Source organism: Triticum urartu, chromosome 1A (assembly GCF_056163025.1).
Source record: "Triticum urartu cultivar PI428250 chromosome 1A, HENAU_Tu73, whole genome shotgun sequence".
NCBI classification, from domain to species: Eukaryota; Viridiplantae; Streptophyta; class Magnoliopsida; order Poales; family Poaceae; genus Triticum; species Triticum urartu.
This window is the reverse complement of record NC_141873.1, coordinates 350,719,611-350,733,860: the sequence shown is the minus strand read 5'-3', so window position 1 is coordinate 350,733,860 and position 14,250 is coordinate 350,719,611. Positions and strand designations below refer to the sequence as shown.

At 45.7% G+C, this 14,250-nt stretch overlaps 1 protein-coding gene across 1 annotated transcript; it reads left to right on the top strand.

Moving 5' to 3' along the window:
- Window positions 1–2,672: 2,672 nt before the first annotated feature.
- Window positions 2,673–6,708, top strand: LOC125511015 (AT-hook motif nuclear-localized protein 10). Its single transcript, XM_048676304.2, has 6 exons — window positions 2,673–2,975; window positions 3,289–4,053; window positions 4,142–4,194; window positions 5,254–5,385; window positions 5,796–5,957; window positions 6,043–6,708. The coding sequence occupies exons 2-6, from the start codon at window positions 3,375–3,377 to the stop codon at window positions 6,367–6,369; spliced, it is 1,353 nt and encodes a 450-aa protein (XP_048532261.1). The 5' UTR covers window positions 2,673–2,975; window positions 3,289–3,374; the 3' UTR covers window positions 6,370–6,708.
- The last annotated feature ends 7,542 nt before the right edge of the window (window positions 6,709–14,250 follow it).

Here is a 14,250-nt window from a genome sequence, read left to right as displayed (position 1 = left end):
TACAGTACCTTGTATATAGTTTCATTTTCTTTTCCGTCGGGCACAATACCCTGGAAGGGATTCCTTCGTGAAACTTATTATACGGGTACTATCGCTGGACATGTATATTTACATAAATTTTCAAGATTTTTAGAACTTTTTCGAATTTGTATTTTTTTTGCATATCAGGTGCACCAGCACCCGAGAGCCACAAATTCTCACCCTATGATACTAGTGTATGACACTATCTTTCATAGTGCATATTATTATAGAGTAGTGTCATATAGAAGTATGATGTTATTTACCCATGCATGACACATAGTAGGATACCATTTATTATGACACGGTATCTACCTATGTTACTTTAACCCCCCTCTCTCTCTTACTCCTTTAGTTTTTATTTATTCTGGATATTAGAGTTGACTAAAGTCAAACTCAGTAAAATTTGATCAACTTTATAGAAAGCAATATACACATTTACCATAACAAATCTATATGATGTAAAAGCTAATACGCAGACTAAATAAAGATGGATGGAGTATTTAATTGTCTGCCACATCAGCTTGTTTGCTTGTCCCGAGTGCATGATATCGGCTAAGATACAACCACTATGTGCAGCTTCGTGGTATCTAGGAGCAACACTAAGCTAGTCATAGTGGGGAGTAACTTAGACTAATGTCATGCATGTATGACACTAGTCTATGTTACTACCTCATAACACAAAGTAACATAAAAATAGTATCATACTCCCTCCTTTTCAGTTTATAGGGCTTATCTTAAATTTTAGTTTTCCATTTTATAAGGCTCAATTTGATTGTTTCTCATCACATGTTCAGATTTTAAGGTGCATTAAATCATTGCATACAAGTATTAAGAGAAAATTGATCAATGCATGTACTTTATGCATGCATGCATTACAATTAATGCATTGATAAACATATTTTTTGAGGAAAATAAGAGCATTAATTAAGTGCTTTTGTAAACTTATAAAAAATATTCCACCGCTCACCATCTATCTTGGTTGGTGAGATTTTTGAACTGAGCTCTATAAACCGGAAAGGAGGGAGTAGATGCATACATTTATTAAATTATATACTCATTTTACTTTATGTTGCGTTATGTTACAATAACATATTACGTTACTGTAAAAAACTCTCTTCTCATTAATTACATGTCACATAAACAAATTTATCTAAATATACGCAGGGTTACTTTGTCAAGTTACTCCCACTATGACCAGCCTACAAATCTCCAGAAAAAATGAATTACCATGTGCAAATGGTAGTAGTACAAAACATAGCAGCACCTACAGTGCCTCACCTATCGGCTCAGCGTAATAATAAACTGTAAAGAAAAGCGAAGCAGTACTCCTCTGGTACATACAGCAATTTTTGTACCGATGCTTTGACGAGATCTCCCCACAGAAGAAAAGACAGACGTACCACGAACGGAGCTGATTCGTGTGAACAATTACACCCAGAACGCCCTTAAACCCTAGCTGACGAGAGACCCGGCAGCCTGCCCGTGTGGATTACCAGGAATGCCCTCGATGTCCCAGGGCGGAAATGGAACGGATGAGCACGACCGGTGACGAGAGGCGCCAACAGCGGCGACGTTTGTCGTATCGTGCGCTGCTGCTACCAGTACCCCAGCAGCAGCAGCAGCAGTACGTTCCGTTGGGTCGCTCCAGCCGATCACCAGAACGTTGACTTCCCCGGTCAATGGGTCCGCGAGCAGCGGGCGCGGGTCCGCGGCGGGCTCTCCGATCCTCGTGGACTCATCCGGGCCACCGGAACATGCGTGCGTGCGCGCCATCCGACGGCCGAGAGACGCCCTGCGCGGGCTGCGGCCGTGACCGTTGCCGCGAGTCAGTCCGCGGGTCCCGGCGCGCAGGGAGAGACGCTGGCGCGCCTCGGGAACCGGTGCCGGGACGGTGGGCCCGCGGCGTTGTTTATTTCTGCGGCCGGATGGTGTCACGTGACGGGCCTGGAATCCTGGCCTGCTGTCCCTCTGACCGGTCAGCCAGCTGCCCGCTCCTCCTCTGACCAGGCCACCTCGGCCTCCGACCGACACGCGGGCCCTTTCTTCCCTCCCTAAAACGAAAACATTTTCCGGTTTAAAAACGGGACGAGGAAAGAGGCGGGGTGGCGCAAGCGGGAAAAGCTGGCGAGAGGGAGGCCAAGCGCAGGCAAGCAAGCAAAGGAGAAAAAGAGAAGAAAAAAAGATGGGAGAGAGAAAAGTAATGAGACCATGGGCGATTGATTCCTGCCCGCCGAGCACGCCCAAAAAGACGAGGCCTTTTCTAAACCGGCCATCAATACGGCCACTGGTACCATGCCAATTTAATTATAGAGTAGTAAATCCGTGGCGTAAACGAGCAGGCAAGCAAGCAATGGCTCCCCTTTTCGAATATTAATTCGGCTACTGTTTCGGTTCTCGAGTAGAGTGGACCACTCCCGCTTCTCCCCCCCCCCCTCTCTCTCTTCCCCGCCCGAGTAGAGCACTGTTGCTATTTTTCTCGAACGAGAAGGAAAACATACCCCAACCCAAGGTGAGAAAAATAAAGATTTTTTCCGTTTGAAGAGAGAGAGAGAGGGGGAGAGGAGAAAAGCAGAGGTAGCTCCCCAACTACGCCCTGCCGCTGGCCTTTATTACTACCCGAAATGCAGTGCCTGCATGTGAAGCGTGTACCCGTAACAAATCGCCTTTCTTTCTGCCCCCAATTCCTCTCTCTCCCTCCCCCTTCTTTATTGCCTTTACTTTAGTAATTTCCATTCCCCGTAATTTCGCTGCCCTCCTCCCCCTCTTTTCCCTTCGCCACCCCTCCCTCCCTCCCTCTGGATTGGAATAGCTCTGCCTCTACCTAGCCGAGTCCGCATTAGAACTACTGAGCTGAGTGAGGAGTGAGCTGAGGGAGTGGCGTCTGGTGTTCGAGCAAGAGAGGAGGAGGAGCACGGCGTGTCCTCGGCGATCTCATCCATCCGTCCATCCATTAGGTGCGTGCACGCGCGCCGCCCCTCCTAACCCCCACCTAATCTCTCGCTCCCTTTTGTTCCCATCCTCCATGCTTTAGCAAAACTGCTGATAATATTCTGGAGGTTGTTTGCTTGCTCGATCCCTCCCATGTTACTCCTCCTCGGTTGTTATCTCCAGCCTTTTTGTTCGTGAGTTTGTGAGTTTGAGATGCAGCTTCCGAGTGGAGTGGGGGAGAAATAAAGCAGCAGCAGCTTGGTCAAACTCGGACCGGATACTGACGGACTGATTGATTGATTGATTGATTGATTGATTGGTTTTGTTTGTTGGCTTCAGACTCGAGAGCTGAAACTCAAGCTCACGGCCAAGCAGCTGCGGTAACGGCGCCACCCGGAAGACCAGGAGGGCTGGATCTGGGCGGAATGGAGGCCAAGGACGTCGCGCCGCTCGCCGCCGCCACCGCCGCCGCCCCCACCACCGCGCCGGCCCCGGCCGCTGCCCCTGCCCCGGTTTCGCAGGCCAAGCCGCAGCCGCAGCCGCACACGCAGCCACCGCCGATCGCCTCCATGCCGCCGCCGCCGCATCCGTTCGCGCACCATCAGCACCACCACCACCACCAGCATCAGCAGCAGCAGCAGCAGCCGCCGGCTGGGTCGGCGAACCCTGCCGCGCCCATGCCCGGAGGCGGCATGAGGCTCTCGTTCGACCAGATGGTGGGGAAGCCGCCCGGGGAGCACCACCCTCACCAGCACCAGCACCCGCATCAGCATCAGCATCAGCACCCGCACCAGCATCACGCTCCGGGCCCCATGCTCTACGCCGCGCCGCCGCCACACGCGGTGGCGCCACCGCCGGGCAGCAATGCGCTCGGCATGGGCGACCTCATGCGCAAGAAGCGGGGCCGCCCGCGCAAGTACGCGCCCGACGGGAGCATGGCCCTCGCGCTCGCGCCACTCTCCTCCGCCTCCGGCGGCGCCGCGCCGCCCCCGCCTCCAGGCCAGCAGCACGGCTTCTCCATCAGCAGCCCCCCGTCCGATCCCAACGCCAAGCGCCGCGGCCGCCCCCCTGGCTCCGGCAAGAAGAAGCAGTTCGAAGCACTCGGTACGCGCGCACCATTACTACCATAATCACCGCCGCTTCTTGCAGGAGTAAATCTTAACTAACTTGCCATGTCTGCCATTTCCTGCAGGGTCGTGGGGCATCTCCTTCACTCCGCACATCCTCTCCGTCAAGGCCGGCGAGGTAATAAACATCCATGCATGTGGAAGAAACACCACAGATCTCGCATTCTTTTCCTGATCTTACATTGTTTATTCCTTCTCCATCCATTCATCCATCCAGTTCAGTGAGTACTGATGGTGGTGGATCTATGTCTCTCTGCGACTTGCGAGCCTTTGACTCGCTAGCGAGTAGTTGGAGCTCCTCGCCGTATCAAAGGAACGTGAGAGGAGGATCTGCCGGTTTGGAGGCCGGCAAGATGTAGTGGTGCTGTGCCCGGCAGATTCCCAGCATGGCTGTTGACCGGCCCCACCGGTCAGCAGCAAGTAGGATCTGAAGAAACCATGGAGATGGGCTCCTGGCCTTTTTGCAACTACACATACCCGCAAGTGGTGGCACCTGTGTCTGTTGCTAGTGTTGAGTCTGGACCATCAAAAGAGGGACTAGTTGAAACGATTGACGGTATTGTTGGATCAAATTCACCGTTTGGTGCATAGAGTTTCTAGTTCATCTAGATCAGGAGCAACCTTGCACGTTGATAAAAAGTTTCTTTATGCAGTAAAAGGGGGTGTAACTTTTCTTGACCGAGTTAATTTCGCCTGAAGATATAATGTCTCAAGTGGTGTAGGTTTCAATGTTGTTGTAACTGGCACAAAGCATGCAGAGATATGTTCTTTATGGTAGTTCACCTAGATTAGGTAGAAGTGGGCACATCAGGCTGTGTTTGAACTTGAAGTGAAGTAATTTTGTTTAGTACGAGATCCTCGTCCTAATTATGGTGTGGTTTACGTGCATAGATCAGATTGCATTTGCATTTGGTAAAGGTATATTGATTATTCATTGTTCGAGTCGTTTGTGATTTTTCTTTGCTAGCAACTCAATGATATAGCGAGCTTTAGATGTTTGTACTTGTTGTTTCTTTTGAGGAGTCACCTGCATACTTGTTTCCTCAATGCCATGCAATTTCCGTCTGCAATCTAATTCTGTCGTCACTTCATGCTTAAATTGCCTGCAGCCCGCTTGATTATGTTTGTAGTGGCTGAAAGCTTGTTTTAATGTAAAAGCCATCTCTTTTCATGACAGGATGTTGCTTCAAAAATAATGTCCTTCTCACAGCAAGGACCTCGCACAGTTTGCATTCTTTCAGCAAATGGTGCAATAAGCAATGTAACACTTCGGCAGCCAGCTACATCTGGTGGACTGGTGACTTATGAGGTACGTAATTATCTTGTGTGGATTAAATAGGATACTGATGCTTGCACATTCCACATGTACGTGACAATTAAATTAGTATTCTGTTCTTTGCTGAATTTATTCTTAACTATCAGAATTATACACATCAAACAGAATTCCATGTGTTTCAATAGGAGTACTATTTCAGTCTGATCCTCAAAGCTTGCGGCTTTCTGCTTATGATTGCACACCTTTACCTTGTACTCCCTCCGTTCCGAATTACTTGTCTTGGATTTGTCTAGATACGGAGGTATCTAGCACTAAAATGAGTCTAGATACATCCGTATCTTGACAAATCCAAGACAAGTAATTCGGAACGGAGGGAGTATTACATTCATAGAGCTTTCTTCCTAATGCCACTTGGCTAACTTTGATATATGATTCCGGTGCAGGGTCGATTTGAGATCATCTCCCTATCTGGTTCATTCCTGCTTGCAGAAGATGGTGACACCCGTAGCAGGACTGGTGGATTGAGCGTTGCACTTGCAGGATCTGATGGCCGGGTTCTTGGTGGATGTGTAGCTGGGCAGCTAACGGCTGCGACACCTGTTCAGGTTCTATTAATTTGGGAATTGTCTCTGCCGTAGCTCCATTTTGTTAAAATATGTCAAAATGCTGACTTGGGATCTTTGCCATCAGGTTGTCGTGGCTAGTTTCATAGCCGAAGGTAAAAAATCAAAGCCCGCTGAGCCACGGAAGGTTGAACCGATGTCCGCACCTCCACAGATGGCCACCTATGTGCCAGCTCCAGTGGCCAGCCCTCCCTCAGAGGGCACATCCAGCGCATCATCCGATGACTCCGGCAGCCCCATCAACCACGGCGGGATGCCCTACAACCACTCTGGTGGGCAGCAGCACCAGCAGCAGCACATGCCCCCTGCCTACGCATCCGGCGGCTGGTCGCTCTCGGCGCACCATCAGAACAACAACAGGCATGACGCTGACATGAAGATGATGTCGAACTAACACCGCATGCTCAAGCCTTCGAAGAGAGCCCCATTTGTTGGCTGGGCTGGAGAGGAGCTGGTACTGCTGTAACGTCTGCCGTCGACCAGCAATGGCCGACCTGGTAGCTAGGAGATTTAGGTTCTTGCTCTCTGGCATGCTGTTTTTCCCTAAGTAAGATTAATTTAGCCGCCGTCTGTAATGCTGTAGCTCTCGCTGTCACTAACGTGAGTTTTTATCTTCATGGTCATGTACCTGCTGAGATCTTCACCTTCTAGGCTAGGCGTTTGATCGCTCTCTTCTGTGGATCATGAATTCTAGAATGCTTTCAGTTTCAATTCAAGAACTCTAGCTTGTTTACCTGCTCTTGTGCACTGCTGCTTGAGTGTGTTGCCAGTCTTCTACTGAGATGTCTGATTGTGTTTTCAGACGCGGTATGGGAATGGGATGGATCAGTATTATTGGGTTGAGCTGGGTCTCTGAAAATTATGTGTTATGGTGTATGGTTACTGCAGCAGTTTATTGTTTTGGCAGCATGAACTAGTTGATCATCTTTAAGCAATAAACTGCTGCAGGCTCCGTTAGGAAAGTAACGGGAAATGGGACATTTTGGTAGAGAAGAAAATGTTCCGCAAGGTTCATTCTGAATTTCAAAAACTGTTTCAAATAAATATTAGACCGGATTTGAAATTGTTTAAAACCTCGTGACTTCCAAAAATGCACAAAATTCATGGTCATAGGAAATGCTATAGAACAATAACCTGTACGAAATGTAAAAAAATATATGACTATTTATATTTCGTATGGAAAAGACATGAAGAACCTACTTGTCATTTTTTACAAGACACAAACAATCATTCTTTTTGTGGAATTTTGTTGGTTAGAAACACCAGTCACTCTAACTTCATGTAAATTTCTAACTTTTTTTTGCTTTGAAATGCAAAAATGAGCCTGGCTGCCTGGGTTAAAGTTACATGGTTTGGAAAATTCCAAGTTTAATACTCTTTTCCACATGACCATAAAGGATTGGGCCCTCATATCATAGCGACAATGAAGAAACAAAGCATCCAGATTATCAGATTCGAAGTAAAGTATGAATGGTTTTATAAATTCAAAGCAGGCATCAATGTTTAATAGAATTGCTAAATTTTAGCCGGGTGAAAGCTTTTGGCTTCCATTCCTTTTTGTTGTCAGATCTCTTTGTTGAGATTCATGCAGTTCTGCTTTTCTTTCAGCTCTCGGGTTGGTTGGTTGTTATCGAACCCGTAAAAATTTCAAGGAGACCCGTTAATTCGCGCGCCCGGTGTCTCTCGGTAGAGTCCCCCTTTATTTGTGTCCAGTGGCAGATGCGTCAAGGGCTTGGCATGGCGATTTTGGTTTGGAGCTCTACCTTGCTGCGCTTGGGGGGTTTGGTGGTCGGCCGTCTGGTGCTCTTCTAGGATTCGTGGTTCATTTCGTCTCTCCCCCCTACCGCTTCTCCCTCAGCGTTGCATCTCTCCCCTTTTTGTTCCTGATTTTAATTCATTGCTGAGATTTGTGGTTTGCTTGTATTCTCTGATACGTAGGTTTGCTCATGCTCCATTGTATGATGCATGTGTTAGTTCCATCATAGGTTTTGCATGATTTTATTTCTTCTGACGTGGGTATGTTGTTCGCGTGATACATTTTTGTCTTTTTGACCATTTGGATCCGTCATTTAGCTGTTGGTTAGTTCTTTCTGCATCGTATGCATCCCCTAGTTGATTGTGTCAGGGTTAGTAGTGTTTGTTGATTTGGTTGTGTTACATTCGTTGTAATTTGTAGGAGATTTTGTTGCACAAGTGATGTTAGTTGTTGTTAGCTTAGTTGGCTGTATAGATGCCTTTGTTGTGGAACATTGAGTTTAGGTTAGTTGACTACCTAGAGTTGTTGAGTATTTCTCCCTGAGTTGTAGTTCCTGATTTGTTTTTGTAAATGTTGTAAGTTTCAGTTTGCTACCCGGTGATTTAGTAAGTTTCACAGCTGATGCTTGACTATTTAGATTTTTATAAGCATGGTAGATAGTGATTTAGTTTAGTTTTCTCTGCTTATTAGTATTTTTTGTTGTCATGCGTATGCTAATATGAGTTCTTGGTATTTGTAGGGGGGGGGGGGAGGGGGGGTGAAATGTGGTCGACCCTTTTTCAATAGTTGTAATTTCTAGTTTAAGTATAATTTCAATTAGTAGTCTCCTTAGGCATTTGGTCACTGTAATTACTTCCATTGTATATATTTTCTTGGCTCAATTGATGTGTTCTGTTGTTATCTTTGTGTATTGAGCCCTTTATATTTTGTAAATTGCACTTTTTTGTTTAGTGTTGTATTTGTATTTTTATATGCCTTTGGTCAGTAGATATTATTATTTTTGTTTAGATCGAATAATTTGCTATTGTTGCTCCATTTTATGCAACCTGGTAATGTTTATGCAATGGACAATTATTGAACGTGTGTAATGTTTGGAGTTTATTTTTGTTAGTTCACCAGCACTGGTCGCGTGGTTATTCATGCTGCAATACTTCTTAGTTTTTTTCGTATGTGCGTTTAACTATATTTAGGAAATAGTTTATACTATGGGTAGAGTCCGGAAGAGTTGTTGTAAGGGCATTCCTGCCGGCTGTCCTGAAGAGAGCGATGATTCAGATGTGGAACATTTTGTTCCTGGTGTTTTTGCTGAGGATGATTTTTTCCAATTGTCTTGAGTTCTTAGTTATTTGGTTGCATTTTGTTAGTATGTTTTCATGCTTTTGTGTTTGCTTAATATTTTTTCACATATTTGGCAAGATTTTTCAGATCCTGATTTTGACCAAGCTTTGTATGATTTCTACGTTAGTCATGTAAGGAGCGAGATATTGTCATATGTTAGTCTCTATACAATGTATATGCCATATCCTAGACCAGAGGTCTTCTCATGTACTCTTGATGTGAATAGACTTACTTAGGGTCTATCAAACGCTACTCCGTAACATGGTATTTATAAAGGTAATTTTCTTGTTAGTCATGAAATATGTCGCGAGACATGGTTGACCGAGATGAGATCCCCCCTGATTCAGAGAGCTATTCTGTATGCCCTCTTGAATGATTATATTCAAAAAGTATGGCCATGCGACTTGGGTTAAGCGTTAACCTAGCTTGGGAATCACCGTTTCAAAAGGAGAGGTCGAGCTACCAACAAGGGCGACAAGTACTTTCCTTGAGCTATACAACACATATTGTGAGACAAAAGGAATATTGCATATGCCACATCTTCAAGGTTCGTCAAATGACTTTACACGCACATGAAAGTTGACACATTCTGTTAGGAACCTCTACCATCTATGATCTATTGACTCGGGTTGTGTTCATGTACACGTGAACCTATAGGGTCGCACACTTAAGAGGGTTGAAGTATGGTTCAGATTAGGGTTCAAGTTAGACCGGGATTATAGCTCTAATGGGTCTAAGCCCATTAGGGAGGTGTATATAAAGGAGAGTGGGGCACACGGTTTAGGGTTGATCTTTGTCTCCCATCCAACCATCGACACCACTCCCCCACCCAAGTTGCCCATTAGGATCTAGCAATCCGGCGAGTGACGTTGCTCCGTACGTGTGGATACCTTGGAGACGTTGCACCTGCGGTGATTGTTGGGGAACGTAGTAATTTCAAAAAAATTCCTACGCACACGCAAGATCGTGGTGATCCACAGCAAAGGAGAGTGTTGTCTACGTACCCTCGTAGACCGGAAGCGGAAGCGTTATAACAACGTGGTTGATGTAGTCGTACGTCTTCACGGCCCGACCGATCAAGCACCGAAACTACGACACCTCCGAGTTTTTGCACACGTTCAGCTCGATGACGATCCCCGGACTCCGATCTAGCAAAGTGTCGGGGATGAGTTCCGTCAGCACGACGGCGTGGTGACGATCTTGATGTTCTACCGTCACAGGGCTTCGCCTAAGCACCGTTACAATATTATCGAGGATTATGGTGGAGGGGGGCACCGCACACGGCTAAGAGATCAATGATCAATTGTTGTGTCTCTAGGGTGCCCCCTGCCCCCGTATATAAAGGAGTGGAGGAGGGGGACGGCCAAGGAGGGTGGCGCAGGTTGCTAGGTCTGCTCTCCGGCCGCGTACGCAACGTGCAGGTGTGCTATGGGCGATGGGCCCAGACCCCTGTGCGCTTAGGTTTAGACCGGCGTGCTGGCCTCTCTGTTGTGCCTAGGTGGGGCTGCGATGTGTTGATCTTCCGAGGCCGGGCATGACCCAGGAAAGTGTGTCCGGCCAAATGGGATCGAGCGTGTTGGGTTATGTGGTGCACCCCTGCAGGGAAGTTAATCTATTCGAATAGCCGTGATCTTCGGTAACAGGACGACTTGGAGTTGTACTTTGACCTTATGACAACTAGAACCAGATACTTAATAAAACACACCCTTCCAAGTGCCAGATACAACCGGTGATCGCTCTCTCACAGGGCGACGAGGGGAGGATCATCGGTTAGGATTATGCTATACGATGCTACTTGGAGGACTTCAGTCTACTCTCTTCTACATGATGCAAGACGGAGGCTGCCAGAAGCGTAGACTTCGAAAGGACTAGCTATCCCCCTCTTATTCCGGCTTTCTGCAGTCCAGTCCACATATAATAGCCTTATTCTAGTTGATACCAATGCATTCATATGTAGTGTAGCTCCTTGCTTGCGAGTACTTTGGATGAGTACTCACGGTTGCTTTCTCCCTCTTTCCCCCTATCCCTTCTACCTGGTTGTCGCAACCATATGTTGGAGCCCAGGAGCCAAACGCCACCTTCGACGATGACTCCTACTACACCGGAGGTGCCTACTACTACGTGATGCCCGATGACGACGACCAGGAGTAGTTTAGGAGGATCCCAGGCAGGAGGCCTGCGCCTCTTTCGATCTGTATCCCAGTTTGTGCTAGCCTTCTTAAGGCAAACTTGTTTAACTTATGTCTGTACTCAGATATTGTTGCTTTCGCTGACTCGTCTATGATCGAGCTCTTGTATTCGAGCCCTCGAGGCCCCTGGCTTGTAATATGATGCTTGTATGACTTATTTTATTTGTAGAGTTGTGTTGTGATATCTTCCCGTGAGTCCCTGATCTTGATCGTACATGTTTGCGTGTATGATTAGTGTACGATTAAATCGGGGGCGTCACAAGTTGGTATCAGAGCCGACTGCCTATAGGAATCCCCTTTCCAACTCCCTGGCCGAAGTTGAGTCTAGTCATTGCAAAACCTTTACTAACATGGCTGTGTGGCCTATGGGCCCACGTCGCCATTGGGTGGTATTAGGATCTTTTACTCCTCGATCTTTACTCCGGGATTCTGAACTCTCTTCTATTCGTGTTAAACGATTTTTACTAAAATCTAACTTTAGGTTCTCGAAAATGCTTTCTCCCGGAGATCCCCTTCAGTCCAGATGATCGCCGGCTGCACCAGAAGATTTCAGAGATACTCTCCGATATTCTCTCGAGACCTTGTGCCCGTTGCTTTTGCAATTCCCTTCCACCGAAATATCCGTATGGATAAATACTTACACCTGTCGTGCTTACTTTTATTCCTAGTCGATCTTGTTATTACAAGATACCCCGAGAATATTTTGTGCCTACTGCCTTGCAGTTCTTTGCCACCTGAATACCCCTAAGAATAATTTCTCGCACTTTCCGAGTATCCGCTCATCCCCAGTTGTTCAGGTGTTTCACAAAAGTCTTTGAAATACTATTCAATCCTCCGAAAATCCTTAGCAACTAATGCTCTGCAAATACTTGTATGCTTACATTATGGATGCTCCCATATCACTAGCAATATTCACTAGTATCTTTTGACACCGTCATTTTGATCCTATTGATTCAACATGTGTGCGAATGCACACAATCATCTATCAACTCTTCTAATTTATCTTTCCGGCTCAGACATCCTTTTAAACATGAGCTGGTTCCCGACCAGTCGGATTACCATCGATTGTACCCCTAAGTCTACGCAACTTATCCATCCTTAATTAGAGTGTTTGCTTCTGATCCCTTGATTGAGGATCATAAATTTCCTTGCATTGAGCTTTGAATTAGTCAGTTGTTCCTATAATCTGATGCCTTTGCATTCCTTCTTCCTCTGATTGAGAACCGATACTCACATCAGCCCTGTTATGGACCGTCAGATACTTCTTTGGATTTTATCTGACATCGTCCTTCATATTCAATAATCTTCTGAGCCGTCCTCGGATACATAATGCCTTGGGTAAATTGTATCCTCTACTTTCTCAACCATGTGCTGCTTTCGAGCTTGTATGAATTATTCCTGGAGTTGTGGTATATGTTTCTAAGATGCCCCGATGGGTTGAACATATACCTTCCTTAATATGTGTGAACTCGAAAGTTTTCACGAGTCATACACTTCTGGTATTTTGCCAGATAAAATTTCAACACTACAACTTCCTCGAAAGTGAGAAGTGAGAAAGGGTATGCATTGGAGAAGTGGGAGTCGACCTTGAACTTTGTGTTCATGCCCATGGACACGATGGAGATCTTATCATTAAAGCTTCTCTTAAATTAAATTATTCCTTTGGTATAAGTTCATCTTATATCCGGGATCTGGCCTTTTGCAATAGTGTTTCCGACCATGTTCTCCTTTAAATACCATTTCTCGGACAAGTTGAAGTAATTATCTTCTACAGATCATTGCACCCGACCAACCTTTACTTTGATCTACCGTCGTGTATTACACTCTGGTATCTCAAGAATATCATAGAACTGCATAACTTCTTATGGGTTCTTCATCAACTATTATTTCTCACCGACTCCAATTTTCCCGGGTTCTGGGTTGTCATCAACCGAGGACACCAATAAGTGAATCGATTCCGCACTCTGGTTCAATAACTCTTAAATAATTGTTGTTGCTTACGAGTTAATAATCACTTAAGTCATTCCTAGCCTGATCGGCTATATCATCATGGTGCTAAATTTTAACTATGCTACTTGGCCCTTCTTCACGGAGCACAATTCTTGATGATGAGCTAAGCTTACGTCGATTTTCCTCATCATATCATTTCGCCTTGAACCGCAAGCTTGATTTCGAGTTTGTGTCGTAACCATGGTTCCAATAACCTTCCGTTTATCATTCGTTTGACTAGATGTCATCACCGATTGATTACATCTTCATGAAATCTCTCGACAAATGTGTCGTGATCATCATCAGCATTCCGAGCTCTTCCAAGATATCAATTGAGTTCATGATGATAAATGCCATCCTTGCCCTCGATGATTTGTGTTACCATCGACCACTTTATTGACTCCCCTCCAGAACAAACTTGTTCGTGTTTTGTGTTATACCTGGAGTTCCTTGCTATCCCGCATTGTTCTTCTTTACCTTGGAGTATTACCATCTTTAATGTCAAGAAAGTCGTGAGGATTTCATCACCTCTTAAGGATTCTTGATACAGGTAATACTTCTCACCATCACCTTTCTTTCTTGGTCCCCGTGTTGGTTCTAACCGGGATTCCAACAAGTGAACGGTACTGCATGGATTTTGTACTTCTAACAACCCTATTGCTTTGAAGTTGATGGTCGATAGTTCATTCTTAGACTATTGGTTGTTGAACCACCATTTTAACGTTGATCATGCTACCTAAGCCCATCTTTCGGGTGCACCTTTCAATCAATGTTCAATTGTGTATGCTTTCCTCGAGCATACATCATTATATTATATCATTTGATCTGACAAATGTTATCTCCTTGTTCACATAATTGTGGAAACCCATCCTTTCGAAATCTCGATGAATTGTCACTGAGTTCATCAACTACCTCCTTATTCCTTCATTGGTTTAATGATGAGCTCTTGTTCTGGAACTCCCTTCCATAGTACATTTCCCGAGAATCTTACAATGTCTTCTCG

Coding starts and splice junctions, on each gene's coding strand:
- LOC125511015 (XM_048676304.2), top strand. CDS start 3,375: ATGGAGGCCAAGGACGTCGCGCCGCTCGCCGCCGCCACCGCCGCCGCC. Junction 4,054..4,141: donor GAAGCAGTTCGAAGCACTCG/GTACGCGCGCAC, acceptor CATTTCCTGCAG/GGTCGTGGGGCATCTCCTTC. Junction 5,958..6,042: donor CGGCTGCGACACCTGTTCAG/GTTCTATTAATT, acceptor CTTTGCCATCAG/GTTGTCGTGGCTAGTTTCAT.